A 20,903-nucleotide genomic window follows, 5' to 3' on the forward strand; every position below is an offset into this window, starting at 1 on the left:
ATTGGGGGCAATGCCATCAACAGTGTACCTTGTGAGTCCACACAACAGGCGACACCAGTGAGCACCTCCTGGTGGACTGGTCCGGCAGAGGAATACCCAGTGGCTTCTCTCCCAGTGGAAGTGCTCCTTTCCCACCTACCTTACACCCTAGCTGAGAAATGGATCTGGGCGCTTCTAGCCCCCAAACTGGGGAGAAAACCCTGCTGCAGACAGTGCTGTGATAACCACACAGCAAAGAGGAGGCCCTGCTGAACATCCAGCAGTCATCACAACACCAGTCACACCCCTATCAAGGGGATAATGGCCAGCACACACCAAGGAAAGACGTGGCAGATATCCATATTAAAAACAGCACTTGCACTAAAAATATTAGACTTCTGCAGGCTACAAAGGGATGATCCACATAAAAATAGCCCTTCATAAAGAAAGAAAAAAAAATAGCTCTTCATGACTGCAAAAAAGAAATGTTTCTCCTAAACTCACATGTGTGGGCTCACTCAGTCATGTCTGACTCTGCAACCCCATAGACTGTAGCTCACCAAGGCTCCTTTGTGCATGGAATTCTCCAGACAAGAATACTGGAGTGGGTAGCCATTTCCTTCTCTGGGGATCTTATCAACCTAGGATTGAACCTGCATCTCCTGCACTGGCAGGAGGATTCTTTACCACTGAGCCACCATAGAATCAGAGAAATATAAGTACAGTGAAGAAGCAGAGGAATAACTCCCAAACAGGTGATCAAGAGAATTCCCCTGAAAGAACAATGAAACAGGCCCCTCCCATCTATCAAATCCAGAGTTCAAAAAGGAGGTGATTAAAATACTGAAGGAATTAAGAAAAGCTATTGACAGAAATGTTCAGTTCAGTTCAGTCGCTCAGTCGTGTCTGACTCTTTGCGACCCCATGAATCGCAGCACGCCAGGCCTCCCTTTCCATCACCAACTCCCAGAGTTTACTCAAACCCATGCCCATCGAGTTGGTGATGCCATCCAGCCATCTCATACTCTGTCGTCCCCTTCTCCTCCTGCCCCCAATCCCTCCCAGCATCAGGGTCTTTTCCAATGAGCCAACTCTTCACATGAGGTGGCCAAAGTATTGGAGTTTCAGCTTCAGCATCAGTCCTTCCAATGAACACCCAGGACTTATCTCCTTCAGGATGGACTGGTTGGATCTCCTTGCAGTCCAAGGGACTCTCAAGAGTCTTCTCCAACACCACAGTTCAAAAGCATCAATTTTTCGGTGCTCAGCTTTCTTCACAGTCCAACTCTCACATCCATACATGACCACTGGAAAAATCATAGCCTTGATCAAAACCTTTGTTGGCAAAGATCACTGTAGAAAAGGAATTAGAATCTATGAAGAAGAACCAGTTAAAAACTAGAAAATTCAAAAAAAAAAAAAAAAAAAACTAGAAAACTCATTTGCTGAGCTAAAGGCAAATAAATAGGAAACTGGATAATGCAGAAGAATGAATAGGTGATCTGAAAGAATAATGGAAATCATCCAGTGAAAACAGCAGACAGAAAGACAAATTAAAAAAAAAATGAAAGTGATACATAAAACCTATGGGATAATATAACGCATGCCAATCTATACATGGGATCCTTGAAAGACGATAAAAGGAGATCAAGAATGTATTTAAAGAAATTATGGCTGAAAACTTCTGAAACCTAAAGAAGGAAACAGATATCCAGGTAAAGGAACCACAGAGGGTCTCAAACAAGATGAACCCAATCAGACCTACACCAAGACATATAATCAAAATGGCAAAAGTTAAAGGTAGCAAGAGAAAAGCAAAGAGTTAGTTACAAGGGAACCCTTATACAGCTATCAGCTAATTTCTGTACAGATATATTGCAGGCCAGAAGGGCATGAAAAGGTATATTCAAAGATATTAAAAACCCTGAAATGGAAAAATCAGCAACCTAGGATACTCTGAGCAAGTTATGTGTATATATACACACAACAGAAACTAACATAGCATTGTAAATCAAGTATACTTCAATAATATATTTTTTTTAATCCAGGGTAAATGCTAACTTGAGGAATGATATAAGCAGGTATCTTTCTTTCCTAATCCACTTTTAACGAGGTTCAAAAGTTGGCCTGGTACTGATTTTATGAACCTTCTGATGTGGTATAATAGAAGTACACAGCATCATCTATGAAATAGTCCTGACAAAACATTTAGCCTGAAATTTAATCAAGCCTCTACATCTGTATCATTTGCTTTTGCTGCAGGACATATCACCCCAAAATTTAATGGTTTAAACTAATAACCACTTATTATTTCATATTATTCTATGAATGAGATGATTCTTCTGGTCTGAATCAGATGGATGGTTGCGGGTGGCCTCACTCTTGACGTCAGCCAGGGGGATGGAGATGTAACCATACATTTCTCCTTAGCCAAAAGACTGGTTCAGTCATAGCCCCTCAGGAGCAGCAAAGATGGGTAAACCTTGGTACACAAGCACATTTCAAGCTTTGGCTTGTATCATATTTGCTAAAGCAAATGTCCCATTGGCCAAAGTATGTCTCATGGCTGAGCCCAGAGTCAAGGGAAGGAGAAATAAACTCCACCTCTTAATATGAAAAATATTGGCAGTTTTACAGTCTCACCACAACATGTACTTTCTTTTTGTTTTTAATTTAATTTTTTTTTCATTTTTTGGGGCTATACCATGCAGCATGTGGGATCTTAGCTCCCCAAGGATGGAATCCACACCCCCCACATTAAAAGGGTAGAGTTTTAACCACTGGACCACCAGGAAAGTCCCCACAACATCTAATTTCTAATTTCTGTAGACACAGTATGCAGAGGAGCAAGTTAAATGGTATCACAGGGAAATAACTGGTCACCTAAAATGTGAAACATTCAAAATATAACTTGTTTAAGTGTTCTTTAAAAAGTCAATGCTATTGAGAACATAAAGATGAAAAACATGATGGGTGGAGGAGGGGAGACTGTAAAAGACTAAAATGATGTAACAACCAAATTCAAATATGAACCTTATTGGATCATTATTCAGGAAAATAAAAACAATCATTAAAAAGTCTTTGGATAACTGGGGAAAATCAAATATGGATTGAATACACAGAATATTTTAAATTTCTTAACTGTGATAAAGGCATTAAAGTTGTGTAAGAAAGTATGCTTATTCTCAAGAGATGTAAGGTGACTTATTTAGGAGTAAGATGTCATAAAGCCTGTAATATAGTTTAAAGTGGATCATCAAATCAGTACATCTGTGTTTATATATGATAAAGAAAGACAGAAAACATAGTGTTAGAGGCTGAACTGTGCCTCCCTTATTCATATGTTGAAGTTCTTACCACAGTACCTTAGAATGTGACTGTACTTAGAAACAGGGCCTTAAAAGGTGATTCCCTGCTGCCTCAGATGGCAAAGAATCGGCCTGCATGTGGGAGACCTGGGTTCAATCCCTGGGTTGGGAAGATCTCTTGGAGAAGGGAATGGCTACCTACTCCAGTATTCTTGCCTGGAGAATTCCATGGACAGAGGAGCCAGGCGGGCTACTGAGCAGCTAACACTTTCACCTTCAAAAAGTGATTAAGTTAAAAGGAGGCTCTTAGGGTGGGCTCTAATCCAATCTGACGGGTATCCTTATAAGAAGAGATTAGGACATAGACTGTTGCAACACTGGACTGTAGCCTGTCAGGCTCCTCCGTCCATGAGATTCTCTAGGCAAGAATACCAGAGTGGGTTGCCATTTCCTTCTCCAGGGGTAAGCACAAAAGGGAAGATAATTATCTACAAGCCTAGAAAGGAGGCCTCAGGATAAACCATCCCTGCCGATCCCTTGATCTTGTTCTTCCAGCCTCCAGAACTGTGAGAATAGAAATTTCTGTTATTTGAGACATCCAGTCTATGCTGCTTTTTATGGCAACTCTAGCAAACTAACACACATGGCAAAATCCTTTAATTGTTAAATCTAAATGAGGGATATACAGGTGTTTGTTGCGCTATTTTTTTTTTCAACTTTTCTGCAGGTTTGAAAATTCACATAATAAAAAGTTGGAAGGACAAAACCTTTCAGGACTTCCTCTCTATTCAACTGGCTCTTAAGAAAATATTTTCAATCAATTATAATTGAGTTCTGCAATATAGAGATTTGGCTGCAACTTTGCTTAGAGAATAGATGAGTAGTTGGAAGTCTGACAAATTAAATGAGGAAGCCATTTCTCACTACACCAGCAGTTCCATTGTTTCAGATTTCAGGCCATTACATCTAGAGAGACACTCAGTGACATGATTGATTTGGAAAATCATTTTGTGCAACAGAATGAAAGGACAGAACAGCAAATGTCCTGAGTTTCAGTTCCAAGTTATCACAAAACAGCAGCGATGGCAGCTGGCAAACTTTGGGTCATGGTGGCATGGACAAGGGACATCAATGCTTGAATTATCCAAACTGTGCATTAACACTGTCTGTCTGCCAGTAGCTCAAACAAGTACTTCTGATAAGACTTTACTGCTTCTTTAGTAAACAATTTAGAAACCTTGGTCACTGGATTTAATCCAAGCAACAAAGCAAGTTCATTTTGTATATTTTGCTGTCTTTTCTTTTTTCTGCTGTTTTCAACAGTTGCTCAGACACTCAAGTGTCCTATCTATTTCTCTTCTCCCTGGCATCTATGAGATATCACTCATTTAGGTGTTACTATTCTCAGCAGGTGATTGCATTTCTAATAGCATCAAGTTCCAAAGAGAGTAGTTCTCAATCCCAGTAGTGCATTTGGAAGAGTTAAAACAAAATAACAAAGATAACAATGCTGGTACATATACCTAAATAGTTTGAATTAATATGATCTGAGGTAGGACCTCAGTATGGGTCCATTGTTGTTATTGTTTAGTTGCTAAGTCATGTCTGACTCTTTTGCAAACCCATGGACTGTAGCCCACCAGAATCCTCTGTCATGGGATTCCCCAGGCAAGAATACTGGAATGGGTTGCCATTTCATTCTGTAGGAATCTTCCCAACCCAGGGATTGAACCCACATCTTCTGAATTGGCAGGTGGATTCTTTACCACTGAACCACCAGGGAAGCCCAGTATGGGTCCATACCAAGGTATTTTTAAAAAGCTTCTCAGGTGATATCAATTTGCACCCGGTAAGAACAACTGCCCTCACCTAAAATCAGTTCCTAACCACAAGTCCAGGTACTTCTGGGGAGTCTTTGAAGAGCCTTTAAAGGATTCTTTAGACTATCTCCAGTATGATCCTTTTCTTTGATGTTAAAATTCATTTTGAAAAAAATTATTTCCAAATATACTATTAAAGAATCATTTCACTCTTCAAAAAAATGTTAAATGTGTCTATCAGCCGGGGTAAACATGACATAAGTTTGAGCAAGCTCCAGGAGATAGTGAAGGACAGGGAAGCCTGACATGCTGCAGGCCATGGGGTCCCAAAGAGTTGGACACAACTTAGTGAGTGAACAACAACCAGCCAGGGATGCTGTTGAGCAAAGAGGGTACGCAGCTGCCAGATTACAACATCTAAAATATTTTCCCCCATTGACAACTGCATAACATGAATTTCCACTAGAACACAGATCTTAATTTCCAAATAATATTTTCTATTAAAGGAAATCAAAACTTCAATGAGCAATTTCAGTTCTGAACATGGGAAGTACAAGGTAAGGCCAAGACATCTCTTTGTGTTAAAGCAAGAAAGTGCTCAAAATCTAGGACTTCTCTCGTGGTCCAGTGGTTAAAAATCCACCTTTCAATGCAGGGGATGTAGGTTCGAATCTTGGTCAAGGAACTAACATTCCACATGCTGAGGGGCAACTAGGCCATTTGCCTGCGTGCCACAACTACTGAACCCGTACATCGCAGTGAAAGGTCTTAAATGACACAGTGAAGATCCCACATGCCACAGCTAAGACCTAACACAGCCAAATTAAATAAATAAATAAACTTTAAAAAAGTGCTCAAAGGCTAATGGAGATGTTTCAAAAGCGCTCTGAATCCAAAATGAAGGAGCCCCTTTTGGCTAAATTTGGGACAATTTGAGCATCAGAAGAAATAATAACTATAAAGTGACTACAGAACAATAAATAAAAATTCCCAGTCCATAATGCAAGAGGAAAAGGTGATGACAGAGGATGAGATGGTTGGATGGCATCACCGACTCAATGGATGTGAATTTGAGTAAACTCTGGGAGATAGTAAAGGATAGGGAAGCCTGGCATGCTGCAGTTCATGGGGAAGCAAAGAGTCAGACACGACTTAGTCACTGAACAACAACAATACTCAAAAGAAAAAGATACTCAAATGATACCAAAAGAAAAAGAGCAGGGAAAAAATGGAGAAATTAATTTGCCACTATGGAGGTGACTATTAATAACCCTTTATTCTGAAAGAAAAGAACTAGATAGTAATTTTATCCTAATAGAAAGAACAGAGACTAATCTCCAGGTGATGGTGGAAATCTCTTCCCTTAATGGATGCTACTTAATTAAAAAAAGAAAAAGGAAGACTTTAAAAAAATCACCAAGATACAATGAAATAATTGATTAATACAGCAGTCATTAATAAACATGATAATACTGAATAAAATGTTAACAGGATTTCTGCTTTTGTTATGGATGAAGCAACAAAGATAAGGTCGTAAAACAACCAAAACACCAGACAAAAATATATGAAACAATGACCCAAAAGACACTGGACATCAGCTTGTTAAGGACAGTGATCCCCGAGAAACTGAAAGCAGAGAGAAATGAGTCCTCTGAATGTTGTGGCTTATCCCTGCAGTTTCTAGGCTGCAGTGTGAAGAAGGGGAATTTAGGCAGAGCCCAGTGATATCCTTGAGGTGCTTTGAGTTGATAGAGATGGCAATCCAGGGAAGTAAAGATGCCTAGAGTTTGCAGGGGAGGAAAAAAGTGAGCTGAAAAAAGAAACTTGAGATCTAAAGGGAATGTCCCTCATATATTCAACTGAATGTTGTTTAGCAGATGAATGTGAGAAAGTTATCTGACATCAGGGAAAGAAAAGGTCAGAGAGAACAGTGTCTGGAGATTACCCAGGGTCAGAAATAGCGCCTGTGTCCACCACACAGAGTGGAAAACCTCCCAATTCGCAGAGAACCAGATATAGTACTTTGAAGGATCTTGTTTCAATAGTGGGAAGAATTCACCCCAGAATTAATGTAGTTTTGGTCCCACCTAGCAATGCTTAAATGTAAGCTCCAAAAGAATTAAACTATAAGCAACTCTCGGGCTTTCCTGGTGGTTCAGATAGTTAAGAATCTGCCTGCAAGGCAGGAGACCCAGGTTCCATCCCTGAGTCAGGAAGATGCCTTGAGTAAGAAATGGCAACCCACGCCAGTATTCTTGCCTAGAGAATTCCATGACAGAGGAGCCTAGTGGGCTACAGTCCATGGATGGGGATGCAAACAGACACGACTGAGTAACTAACACTTTCACTTTCATGAGCAACTTAGTCATGTTCTAGAACAAAGCTGAAGGCATTCATTTATGAGGGGGAAGGGGGACCATATGGTATAATTCACAATATTTGACATCCAATCAAAGATAACTTCAATGAAGCAGAAAAATACAATCCACAATGAGAAGAAAAATTAGCAACTGAAAGTGACTCATATATGACACAGGTGGCAGAAAAAGAACATTAAAACCTTTATTATAACTGTATTGTATATGTTTAAGAAATTGGATCAAAGACTAAACATGTTAAGAAATTGAATTTGTATTAAAATTTTTAATAAAGAAAACTCTGGATTCAGATGGCTTCTTTGGTGAAATAATATCAAGTTTACAAAAAGTCTTCCTGAAAAATGAAGGAGGGAATACTTTCTAACATATTCTATGAGGCCAGCATTACTCTGATACCAAAATCAGACACAGACTTCTTAAAAGAGAAAAAAAAAAAAACCTTTAGACCAGTATCTTTTATGAACATAGATGTACAAATTCTAAACAAAAGCTCACAAATTCAACCTAACAGTAAATGAAAAGGATAATACATCACTTGCATTTCCAGGAATTCAAAGTTTGTTTAGCATTTAAAATTAATGTTTCTAAAAAGAAAACCTAGTAAATTAACAGCAGAAGAGAACCTTCTCAATCTGATAAAAAAAAAAAAATCTACAGACATTATATAGAATGGTAAAATACTGAACCCTTTCCCCCAGAAAAAATTTTCACTTCTATCCAATATTGTTTAGGAGGTTATAGCTGGCACAATAAGGCAAACCAAAAAAAAAAAAAAAGAGCAAGAGAGAGAGAAAAGGAAGAAAGGAAGAAGAAAAAGTCATAAAAATTAGTAAGAAATATATAAAACTATTCTCAGATAACATGATCATTTGCATAGAAAATCCTAGAGAATCTATATAAAAGCAATTAGAAATCAGAGAGTCTAGCAAGCTTGTAGGATGCCAATTCAATATAAAAACTCAACTTAATTTCTTATTTTTTATTTTCTTATATACTAGAAACAATTTGAAATTAAAATTTAAAACCATAAAGGGATACAACTACATACCAATTAAAATAGCAAAAATCTATAAAGGTTGACCACACCAAATGCTGTTAAGTATGTAGAAGAACTGACACTGTCATCACTGCTAGTGAGAATGTAAAATGGTACAACCACTTTGAACAACAGTTTGGTAGTGTCTTAAGAAGTTAATCTTTAGGTTATTTGCCATAGAGATGGCATCACCAACTCAATGGACATGAGTTTGAGCAAACACTGGGAGGTAGTGAAGGACAGGGAAGTCTGGCATGCTGCAGTTCATGGGGTTGCAAAGAGTCAGACACGACTGAGCAACTGAACGACTACAGAGAAACAAAGGCTTATGTCTGTACAAAAACCTATTTGTCAATATTCAAAAACAGCTTTATTTGTAACGGCCTGAACTGGAAAACATCCCAAAATATTCCTTAATATGTGAATGGATAAACAAATGGTGCAATATCCATACAATGGAGTCTATTCAATAAAAAGGAATGAACTATTAATACACACACAATAGGGATGCATCTCAGAATAATCATACTCAGTGAAAGAATTCAGACAAAAAGAGTACCTGCTGTGGGATTCTATCTATATATAAAATTCTAGAAAATGCAAATTAATCTACAGAGACAAAAGCAGATTTTTGGTTGCCATAATGATAGGGGAGAGGAAGAGAAGACAAGGGGAAACTTGCGGAGGAGGTAATGGGTATGTTCATTGCCTTTATTGTGTTATCATTTCATAACTGTATGCACATTGGAAAACTTACCAAATTGTACACTTTAAAACATGAGCAGTTTAATATAAGACAATTATATGTCAATAAGGATGTTTTTAAAAGTTGATACACTGTTTGCCTGCTACCAAATTATTAGCTTGGGTTTCTCAGGTGGCTCAGTGATAAAGAATGTGCCTGCAATGCAGGAGATGCGGGTTCAACCTCTACGTGAGGAAGATCCCTTGGAGAAGGAAACGGCAAACCACTCTGGTATTCTTGCCTGGGAAATCGCATGGACAGAGAAGACTGCTGGGCTATACTCCATGGGGTTGCAAAAGAGTTGGACACGGCCTAGCACTAAACAACAACAAAGTATTATCCCACAGCTTAATTGCTAATTAAAAAGCGGGAAACCAACCTATGAAACAGATACCTGGAACCTGTCATGGTAGCCAGTTAATAAAATTTAATGGTACTAATGGGACAAAGGGCAATAAGTGCCTCCTGTTATAACTTAGTACTTAAGTTCACAGCAGTCTATTTTGAAAATTTATTTATTTAATTTTTGACTGTGCTGGGTTTTCATGCCTGTGATCAGGTTTTCTCTAGATGCCTTGAGATGGGGCTACTCTCCAGTTGCTGTGTGGGAGTTTCTCATAGCAGTGGCCTCCCTTTGGACAGAGCACAGGCTCCAGGGCATGTGGGCTCAGTAGCAATGGCATGAACTCAATTGCTCCACGGTATATGGGATCTTCCTGAACCAGGGATTGAACCCGTGTCCCTTGCATTTGCCCATGGATTCTTAACCACTGGACCTGCAGGGAAGTCCCCACAGCAACCTATCTTTACACAAAAGATTTAACCTAAATCTCATCAAATCTTCAAGTTTAGAGAAAATGCCCAGGATAGATGAAGGAGCTAAAATCTCATGAAACAAGTCAATCAAGAATGTGAGATATTCTCTAAGACAATTTTCCTAGTCTCTTCAAAAAGCCCATACATTACACAGGAAAAAATTGATGAGGAATGACCAATGCCACACATGAACCTTTATTGAATTTTACTTAAAAAACTAAAAACATTTTGGAGACGATTGACAATAATTCAACAAGGATTAAAACTCTATCTTTGGCTGCCTCTGAGGGCAGAACACTAATCCGACCATGGTGGGCCTGCCACATTCACCCTAATAAAAGCAAATCCAATCTCAAAAAAAAAAAAAAACAAAAAACCAAACCTGTCAAAATGCATATTTGCTCTCACAAAACCTTCTCTCTTCAAGGTTATTCACCACATGCCTAAATGAAAAGAAAATTGCCCACATGTAATTATAGAGATCTTCTCGTTTCACATACTGTTGAAGCCTAGCTTGAAGGATTTTGAGCATTAACTTGCTAGCATGTGAAATGAGTGCAATTGTTCAGTAATCTGAACATTCTTTGGCATTGCCCTTCTTTGAGACTGGAATGAAAACTGACCTTTTCCAGTTCTGTAGCCAATTTTAAGTTTTCCAAATTTGTTGACATATTGCATGCAGCACTGTCACAGCATCATCTTTTAGGATTTGAAATAGCTCAGCTGGAATTCTATCACCTCCACTAGTTTTCTTCATAGAAATGCTTCCCAAGGTCCACTTGACTTCACAGTCCAGGTTGTCTGGCTATAGGTGAGTAAATATATCGTCATGGTTATCTGGGTCATTAAGACATTTTTTGTACAGTTCTGTGTATTCTTCCCACCTCTTCTTAATCTCTTCTGCTTCTGAAAGGTCCTTAAGCATAAACATGAAGCTTAAGCATAAAGATTGCTTATACATTTGTAAGTGTGAAAAAGGAATTTCCTTTGTTGGAAATGATGTAAAACATTGTGGGTCTATGTTTATATGCTTTTCTTCTGACATGTACATCATTGCTTCTTTTGGTTTCTCAAAGTAGGTTTCTCAAAGTAGTACCGTAACCTAAAAAGGTAAGACATGCTGCTAAAAGAATGAAACTCTAGGAATTTCAGGCACTTCTCGGTAGTTACAGTAAGATTCATAAAGCATTCAGCTTTTCCAGTGCCCTAAAACCTCACAACCGAGGAGATCTCCTCCATCATCTATGTCTAAGCTCCTTCTTGTAGAGTCTACTTCAAGAGGTGAAAAGTCAAATGTTGCCTTATTTATTTTTTTATTTTACAAATTTGTCTTTTTCAGCCAATTGTTTCACCACTTTTTTTCTCTTTTTTTGGTGAGCTGGGTCTTTATTACTGCGTGCAGGCTTTCTCTAGTTGTGACAAGTGGGGCTACTCTTCCTTGTGGTGGGAGGACTTTTCTTGTTGCAAAGCATGGGTTCTAGAGCATGCAGGTTTTAGTAGTTGCAGTACACAGGCTTAGTTGCCCTTGGGCATGTGGGATCCTCCCAGACCAGGGCTAGAACCTGTGTCCCCTGTACTGTCAGGCAGATTCTTTACCACTGGACCGCAGGGAAGTCCATTTCAGCACTTTTTCAATGTACCCTAGGCTTATTTAGCTGTCAGGCTTCTCTGAGTTTATTAACAGAGCTCTGGTCCTATGCATAAGAAGCAGTGACAGGGAAGTCAGTCTTTATCTTATTTTTATATTTGAGGCTAATAATACCTTAGATTGTATGCTGTATTTTGAACATAATTCCTGCATACTTTTCTCTGTCAGTATTGGAAAATAAGTCTGCTACTGAAAATATTTCTGCCATTACAGGGTTGATCCATTACTAGAAATAGAGACAGTTAAGTACAAACAGAGGGTATTAATGACATAATCAGAAATTATGTCATTGGTGTTGTATTATCACACACAGTGTCATGTCTGCCTTGGTTTTTTTTTTAACTTTTTATTTTTTATTGAGGTAGAGCCAATTAACCATGTTGTGATAGTTTCAGGTGATCAGTGAAGGGACTCAACCACACATATACATGTATCCATTCTCCCCCAAACTTCCTTCCCACCCAGGCTGCAATATAACATTAAGCGGAGTTACCTTGATATACAGTAATTCCTTCTTGGTTATCCATTTTAAATATAGCAGTTTGTACATGTCCATTCCAAACTTCCTAACTATCCCTTCTCCCAATCCTTCCCCCGTCAATGCATCTATCTTTCTTTGCTGTATGAACTAATGATATATGAACAAAGATTAATGTAGTGGAGAGGGGCAAATTTTTCAAATTATATTAAATATTTAATAGTTAACCAAGTAGCTCAAAAGCTATGATGAAATAAGAAAATCTAAAATTGACAGCAAATATAATTTTGTTTGTGTGCTTCAAATTATAGTATTCTCATTCAACCTCATTTATAAAGGTCATACTATCATGGTAACTACAATCTACTCCTCTCTACCATGTGTTTAATTAAAAAGCTCTTTCATGAACATACAATCTCTTTTCAATATAGACTTTAGGACAAATTAATAAATTCCATAGCACTAGACTAAGTACAATTGAAGCACTTCTCAAGTAGGAAATACAATATAAATTTTTCTGCTAGCTATAGAATTCAAATAGCAGAGATGTTTAAAATCTGTCCAAACAGTTTCTTTTTCTTTTTTTTTTTGTCCGAGGTTTATTGAAAATATTACAGCACAGCAGAAAGACTCAAACAGCTCCACGTGGTGTTTTGAAGTTCATCCCAACTGTAGGCTGAGTGACCTGCAGGTTGGACAGACTGCCAAAGTCCAAGAGCTTCAGCATTTCCTTAGTGTCAGGATCTACTTCAGTGATTTCCTGATCCAGGGCTGAGACCTCGGGCACGTAATTGTCTCTCCTCTCTCTCTCCTCCTCCTGCAGCTTGATGGAGATACCTCTCACCGGGCCTCTCTGAATCCGCTTCATCAGATGTGTGACGTAGCCTGCGATCTTATTGTGGAGCTTCTTGCTGGGAATAATGGAGATTTCCTCGCACACCCGCTTGTTGGCGTGGAAGTCATTGCCCAGGCGCGTGTAGTACTTCTCAATGATGACCCGGGCCGCCTTCTTTACGGTTTTGGTGCGAACGCGGCCCATGTTGGCGGGTCCTTGGTAAAAGAGCCAAACAGTTTATTTTTCAGTTGTGCTACTTTTTGAGCTCTCTCCTATACACAGCTTTCTATAAGATGGGATTTTAAGAGCTAGGAAGAATTTGTAAAATGTTACAAAGGTCCTTAAAGTTTTTTTCTCCAACAACTTATCTGACTCCTGGGAATTGATACTAAGAGAATAAACCTAAATATTTTAAAAGTTATATTAAAAATGTTTATTGCAATGAAAACTATGATTTAAAAAAAGTTTAAAGCTCCTATAATTGTTTAAAAGACTGAAAGTAATTTAACCATTTGAAATTAGAAACATGAAAAATAATAAAGACTAATGAAAATACAGCAGGAAATGGGACTTAATCTAAAATCTCTGAAATTAATGAAATAAAAGAAAGAATACAGAGATTTCCCTCATGGTCCAGTGGTGGAGAATCTGCTTTCCAGTGCAGGGGATGCAGGTTTTATCCCTGGTGAAATAAACTGCATAGAGAAAAACAAATAGTGTATGATGTCACTTATATGTGGAATCTAAAAAAATACAACAAACTAGTGAATATAAGAAAAAAGAAACAGATTCAAAATATAGAAAACAAACTAGTGGTTACCAGTAGGGCAAAGGAAGAAGGGAGGGACAAGATAGGATTAGGGGACTCAGAGGTACAAACTACTACATATAAAATACATAATCTACAAGGACATGTTGTATAACACAGGGAATATAACCAATATTTTATAATAATTATAACCTTTAAAAATTTTGAATCACTATGTTTTACACCTGAAACTTATATAATATTGTCCACCAACTATACTTCAGTAAAAAAGAAATATGCCTAACCTCATTAGTAGTATGGTAGTAGAGTAATATTAGTAGTAATATTAGTAGTATATTGCCAATTATTAAGAGCAACAGATTCTAGTGTTGTTGAGGGTGGTGCTGAAACTAGCACTTTCATATATAACTGATAAGAATGTCAATTACTACAAATTTTTATGAAATTAACTTGGAAAGATATACTGAAAACTACAGTCCATATACCTTAAGGATTCCACTTAGAAGAATGTAGCATAAAGAGGGAGAGTCAATAAAATTAGAAATAAAAAATGGAGAAATACAAAGGATCATAAAAGACTATTATGAGGAACTATTTGCCAAAAAATAATGACAACCTGGAAGGAATGGACAAGCTCTTAGAAAAATACAACCTTCCAAAACTGAACCAGGAAGAAATAGAAAGCATGAACAGATCAATCATAGCACTAAAATCAAAACTGTGATAAAAAATCTTCCAACAAACAAAAGCCCAAGGCCACATGGCCTCACAGGTGAATTCTACCAAAAGTTTAGAGAAGAGCCCAATCCTGCTCAAACTCTTCCAAAATATTGCAGAGGAAGGAAAACTCCCAAACTCATTCTATGAGGCCACCATGACCCTGATACAAGAACCAGACAAAGATACCATAAAAAAAAAAAAGAGAAAATTACAGGTCAATATCACTGATGAAGAGAGATGCAAAAATCCTCAACAAAATTCTAGCAAAGAGAATCCAACAACACATTAAAAGGACCATACGCAATGATCAAGTGGGGTTTATTCCAGGGATGCAAGGATTCTTCAATATAAGCAAATCAATCAATGTGATATACCATATCAACAAACTGAAAGATAAAAAGCCATATGATCATTTCAATAGATGTAAAGAAAGCTTTCAACAAAATTCAATATGATATTTTTGAATATCATACAAAATTCACTATTTATGATAAAACTCTCCAGAAAGTAGACATAGAAGGAACCTATCTCAACATAATAAAGGCCATATATGACAAACACACAGTAAACATTATTCTCATTGGTGAGAAACTGAAAGCATTTTTTTGAAGATCCAGAACAAGACATGGGTATTCACCCTCACCACTATTATTCAACATAGTTTTGGAAGTCCAAATCACAGCGATCAGAGAAAAAAAAGAAATAAAAGAATCCAGATCAGAAAAGAAGTAAAACTCTCACTGTTTGCAGATGACATGATACTATATATAGAAAACCCTAAAGATTTCACCAGAAAATTAGTAGACCTAATAAATGAGTATATCACAGGAAAGAAAATTAATACACAGAAATCCCTTGCATTCCTATACACTGACAATGAAAATCAGAAAGAGAAATTAAGGAAACAATCCCATTCACCACTGCAACAAAAAGAATAAAATACCTAGGAATACACCTACCTAAAGAGATAAATTCTCCAAGCCAGATTTCTGCAATACATGAACCATGAACTTCCAGATGTTTAAGCAGGTTTTAGAAAAGGCAGAGGAACCAGAGATCAAATTGCCAACATCCGCTGGATCATTGAAAAAGCATGAGAGTTCCAGAAAAACATCTATTTCTGCTTTATTGACTATGCCAAAGCCTTTGACTGTGTGGATCACAGTAAACAGTTGAAAATTCTGAAAGGGATGGGAATAGCAGACCACCTGACCTGCCTCTTGAGAAACCTATATGCAGGTCAGGAAACAACAGTTAGAACTGGACATGGAGCAACAGACTGGTTCCAAATAGGAAAAGGAGTATGTCAAGGCTGTATATTGTCACCCTGCTTATTTAACTTATATGCAGAGTACATCATGAGAAACGCTGGACTGGAGGAAGCACAAGCTGGAATTAAGATTGCTGGGAGAAATATCAATAACCTCAGATATGCAGATGACACCACCCTTATGGCAGAAAGTGAAGAAGAACTAAAGAGCTTCTTGATGAAAGTGAAAGAGGACAGTGAAAAAGTTGGCTTAAAGCTTAATATTTAGAAAACTAAGATCATGGCATCTGGTCCCATCACCTCATGGAAAATGCATGGGGAGACAGTGGAAACAGTGTCAGACTTTATTTTGGGGGGCTCCAAAATCACTGCGGAAGGTGATTGCAACCATGAAACTAAAAGACGCTTACTCCTTGGAAGGAAAGTTATGACCAACCTAGATAGCATATTAAAAAGCAGAGACATTACTTTGTCAACAAAAGTCCATCTAGTCAAGGCTATGGTTTTTCCAGTGGTCATGTATATATGTGAGAGTTGGACTATAAAGACAGCTGAGTGCCGAAGAATTGGTGCTTTTGAAGTGGTGTTGGAGAAGAATCTTGAGGGTCCTTTGGATTGCAAGGAGATCCATCCAGTCCATCCTAAAGGAGATCAGTCCTGGGTGTTCATTGGAGGGACTGATATTGAAGTTGAAACTCCAATACTTTGGCCACCTGATGCAGAGAGCTGACTCATTGGAAAAGACCCTGATGCTGGGAAAGATTGAGGGCAGGAGGAGAAGGTGACGACAGAGGATGAGATGGTTGGATGGCATCACCGACACAAGGGACATGGGTTTGGGTGGACTCTGGGAGTTGGTGATGGACAGGGAGGCCTGGTGTGCTGCGGTTCATGGGGTCACAGAGTTGGACACGACCGAGTGACTGAACTGAACTGAACTGAAAGAGATTAAAGACCTATAAGCAGAAAACTATAAGACACTGATGAAGGAACTCAAAGATGACACAATCAAGTGGAGAGATATACCATATTCTTGGATTGGAAGAATCAATATTCTTTCAATGAGAATGACTATACTACCCAAAGCAATCTATAGATTCAATGCAATCCTTATCAAACTACCAATGGTATTTTTCACAGAACTAGAACAAAAATTTTCATAATTTGTATGGAAATACAAAAGACCCCAAATAGCCAAAGCAATCTTGAGAAAGAAAAATGGAGCTGGAGGAATCAACCTTCCTGACTTCAGACTACACTACAAGCTACAATCATCAAGACAGTATGGTACTGGCACAAAAACAGAAATACAGACCAAGGGAACAAGGTAGAAAGTCCAAGGATAAACCCATGCAGTTATGGGCACATTATCTTTGACAAAGGCGGCAAGAATATACAGTGGAGAAAAGACAGACTCTTCGATGAGTGGGGCTGGGAAAACTGGACAGCTACATGTAAAAGAACGAAACTAGAACACTTCCTAACACCATACACAAAAATAAACTCAGGATGGATTAAAGGCAAATGTAAGGCCAGAAACTATAAAGCTCTTAGAGGAAAACAGAGGAGGTATACTCTGACATGCATCACAGCAAGATCTTCTTTGACCCACCTCCTAAAGTAATGGAAATAAAAGCAAAAACAGACAAATGGGACTTAATTAAACTTTAAAGGTTCTGCTTGGCAAAGGAAACAATAAACAAGATTAAAAGAGAAACTTCAGACTGGGAAAAAATAATTGCAAACAAAACAAGTGAGGAAGAATTAATTGCCAGAATATATAAGCAGCTCATACAGCTCAACATCAGGAGAACAAACAGCCCAATCAAAAAGTATGTAGAAGACCCAAACAGACATTACTCCAAAGAAGACATACAGATGGCTCATAAACACAAAGAAAGATGCTCAACATCACTCATTATCAGAGAAATGCAAATCAGAACTACAATGAGGTATCATCTCACACTGGTCAAAATACCCACCATCAAAAAAATCCACGAATGGTAAATGCAGGAGAGGGTGTGGAGAAAAGGGAACCCTCTTGCACTGTTGCTGGGAATGTAAATTGATACAGCTACTATGGAGAACAGTATGTGTGACCTAAGTCACTTCAGATGTGTCTAACTCTTTTCAACCCCTTGGACTATAGCCCGCCAGACTCCTCTGTCCATGGGATTCTCCAGGCAAGAACACCAGAATGGGTTGTCATGCCTGCCTCTAGGGAATCCTCCCAACCTAGGGATCCAACCCACATTTCTTATGCTTCTTGCATTGGCAGGTGTATTCTTTACCACTAGCATCACCTAGGAAGATGATGGAGAACAGTATGGTGATTCCTTAAAAAACTAGGAATAAAACTATCATACAATGCAACAATCCCACTATTGAGCATGTACCCTGAGGGCACCATAATTGAAAAAGACACATTCACACTAATGCTCATTGCAGCACTATTTACAACAGCTAGGACACAGAAGCAACCTAGATGTCCATTGACAGATGAATGGAAAAAGAAGTTGTGGTACATACCTACAATGGAATATTACTCAGCCAGAAAAAAGAACTCATCTGAGTCAGTTCTAATGAGGTGGATGAACCTGGAGCCTATTATACAGAGTGAAGTAAGTCAGAAAGAGAAAAACAAATATTGTATATTAATGTATATTGTAATTAACACATATATGGAGTCTAGAAAGATGGTACTGGTGAGCTTACATGCAGAGCAGCAATGGAAACACAGACAAACAGATCTGTGGACACAGTGTGAGAAGGAGAGGATGGAACAAATTGAGAGACAAGCATGGAACCATATATATTACCATATGTAAAACAGATAACCAGTGGGAATTTGGTGTATGACATGGGGAGCTCAAACCCGGTAGTCTAACAACCTAGAGGGGTGGGATGGGGTGTGAGATGGGAGGGAGTTTCAACAGGGAGAGGAGACAGATATACCTATGACGGATTCATATTGATGTATGCCAGAATCCAACACAACATTGTAAAGCAGTTATCCCCCAATTAAAAATGAATAAACAATTAAATTATTTAAAAATAAATACCTAAGAACATATGTTTAAGAATTTTCATCTTGGCATTATTTATAAAGTAAAAAAGAAAGAAAACTCCAAATAACCTGAATGTCCCTGGTAAGAAACAGTTGAATAAATTATGATATATTCATACTAGGTACTATTATACATCTTTTATAAAGGATGTTTCCTGTAACTTTTTGCTCTGGAGATATTCATAGTACATTACAAAGTGAAAGGAGACATTGTAGAACAATGTGTGTGGTGTAAAACAAAACAAAGCCTCCTTATATACAACTGAACTTATTTACAGAACACGAAGTGTCACAGATGTAAAGAACAAGCTTATGGTTATCAAGGGGGAAAGAGGGGAGAGAGATAAATTGGGAGATTGGGATTGACATATACACATTACCATATACAAAATAGATAACTGATAAGGACCTACTGTATACCACAGGGAACTCTCTATTCAGTAGTCTATAATGACCTTGATGGGGAAAGAATCTAAAAAAGAATGAACATATGTATATGTATAACTGATTCACTTTGCTGTACAACAGGAACTAACAAACATTGTAAATCAACTATATCATTGATTTAGCTAAAATTAAAATTCAAAAAATCTAAATTAAAAAATGCTTTCTTGAAAACAATTTTTCTGTATTTTCTGAAAATACAGAAATATTCTGAAATAATTGTTATTATATAGCACTGTGTTCTTACAAGTGTTTTAAAACTTTACGTATAGAGATATTATTACTAAAGGATGAATGCAGTGCTACATTATTTGACTTTATACATTACTACATGTAGCATATTTTATACCTAAATAACAGCAGTGATTATTTAGTCAATGATTACCAATTGCTAGTATTACTAGAACAAAATACTAGTATTATTAAATACTGGTGATTATATAAGAATAAAATGAAAAAAAAAGAATCAAATGTATATTATATATTGTAATACAGTGAATAGCAGACACATGAGATGTGGATGGTTAATATTTGAATTGTCATATAATAGTAATGGTTGTCTGAGGAGGCCGTACAAACAGCTGAGAAAAGAATAGAAGTGAAAGGTAAAGGAGAAAAGGAAAGATATACCCATTTGAATGCAGAGTTCCAAAGAATAGCAAAGAGAGATAAGAAAGCCTTCCTCAGTGATCAGTGCAAAGAAATAGAGGAAAGCAATAGAATAGGAAAGACTAGAGATCTCTTCAACAAAATTAGAGATACCAAGGGAACATTTCATGCACAAATGGGCTCAATAAAGGACAGAAATGGTATGGACCTAACAGAAGCAGAAGATATTAAGAAGAGATGGCAAGAATACACAGAAGAACTGTACAAAAAAGATCACCACGACTCAGACAATCACACTGGTGTGATCACTCACCTAGAGCCAGACATCCTGGAATGTGAAGTCAAGTGGGCCTTAGGAAGCATCACTATGAGCAAAGAAAGCTAGTGGATGTGATGGAATTCCAGTTGAGCTATTTCAAATCCTAAAAGATGATGCTGTGAATGTGCTACACTCAATATGTCAGCAAATTTGGAAAACTCAGCAGTGGCCACAGGACTGGAAAAGGTCAGTTTTCATCCCAATCCCAAAGAAAGGCAATGCCAAAGAATGCTCAAACTACAGCATAATTGCATTCATGTCACACACTAGCCAAGTGATGCTCAAAATTCTCCAAGCCAGGCTTCAACAGTACATGAACTGAGAACTTCCAGATATTCAAGCTGGATTTAGAAAAGGCAGAGGAACTAGAGATGAAATTGCCAGCATCCGTTGGCAATCACTGAAAAAGCAAGGGAGTTCCAGCAAAACATCTACTTCTGCTTTACTGACTATGCCAAAGCCTTTGACTGTGTGGATCATAGTAAACTGTGGAAAATTCTGAAAGAGATGGGAATATCAGACCACCTGACCTGCCTCCTGAGAAAGCTGTATTCAGGTAAAGAAGCAACAGTTAGAACTGGACATGAAAAAAAAAAAAAGAACTGGACATGGAACAACAGACTGGTTCCAAATAGGAAAAGGAGTATGTCAAAGCTGTATAT

General features: G+C 37.8%; 1 protein-coding gene across 1 annotated transcript; it reads right to left on the reverse strand.

The window, feature by feature from the left end:
- Positions 1–12,777: 12,777 nt before the first annotated feature.
- On the reverse strand, positions 12,778–13,266 carry LOC136163196 (small ribosomal subunit protein eS17-like). The gene has a single exon (XM_065927635.1). The coding sequence runs from the start codon at positions 13,245–13,247 to the stop codon at positions 12,840–12,842; it is 408 nt and encodes a 135-aa protein (XP_065783707.1). The 5' UTR covers positions 13,248–13,266; the 3' UTR covers positions 12,778–12,839.
- Between the last annotated feature and the right edge of the window lie 7,637 nt (positions 13,267–20,903).

Source organism: Muntiacus reevesi, chromosome 3, assembly GCF_963930625.1.
Source record: "Muntiacus reevesi chromosome 3, mMunRee1.1, whole genome shotgun sequence".
In the NCBI taxonomy this organism is placed as follows: Eukaryota; Metazoa; Chordata; class Mammalia; order Artiodactyla; family Cervidae; genus Muntiacus; species Muntiacus reevesi.

Excerpts from the sequence above, each read along its gene's own strand:
- LOC136163196 (XM_065927635.1), bottom strand. The coding sequence starts at position 13,247 with ATGGGCCGCGTTCGCACCAAAACCGTAAAGAAGGCGGCCCGGGTCATC.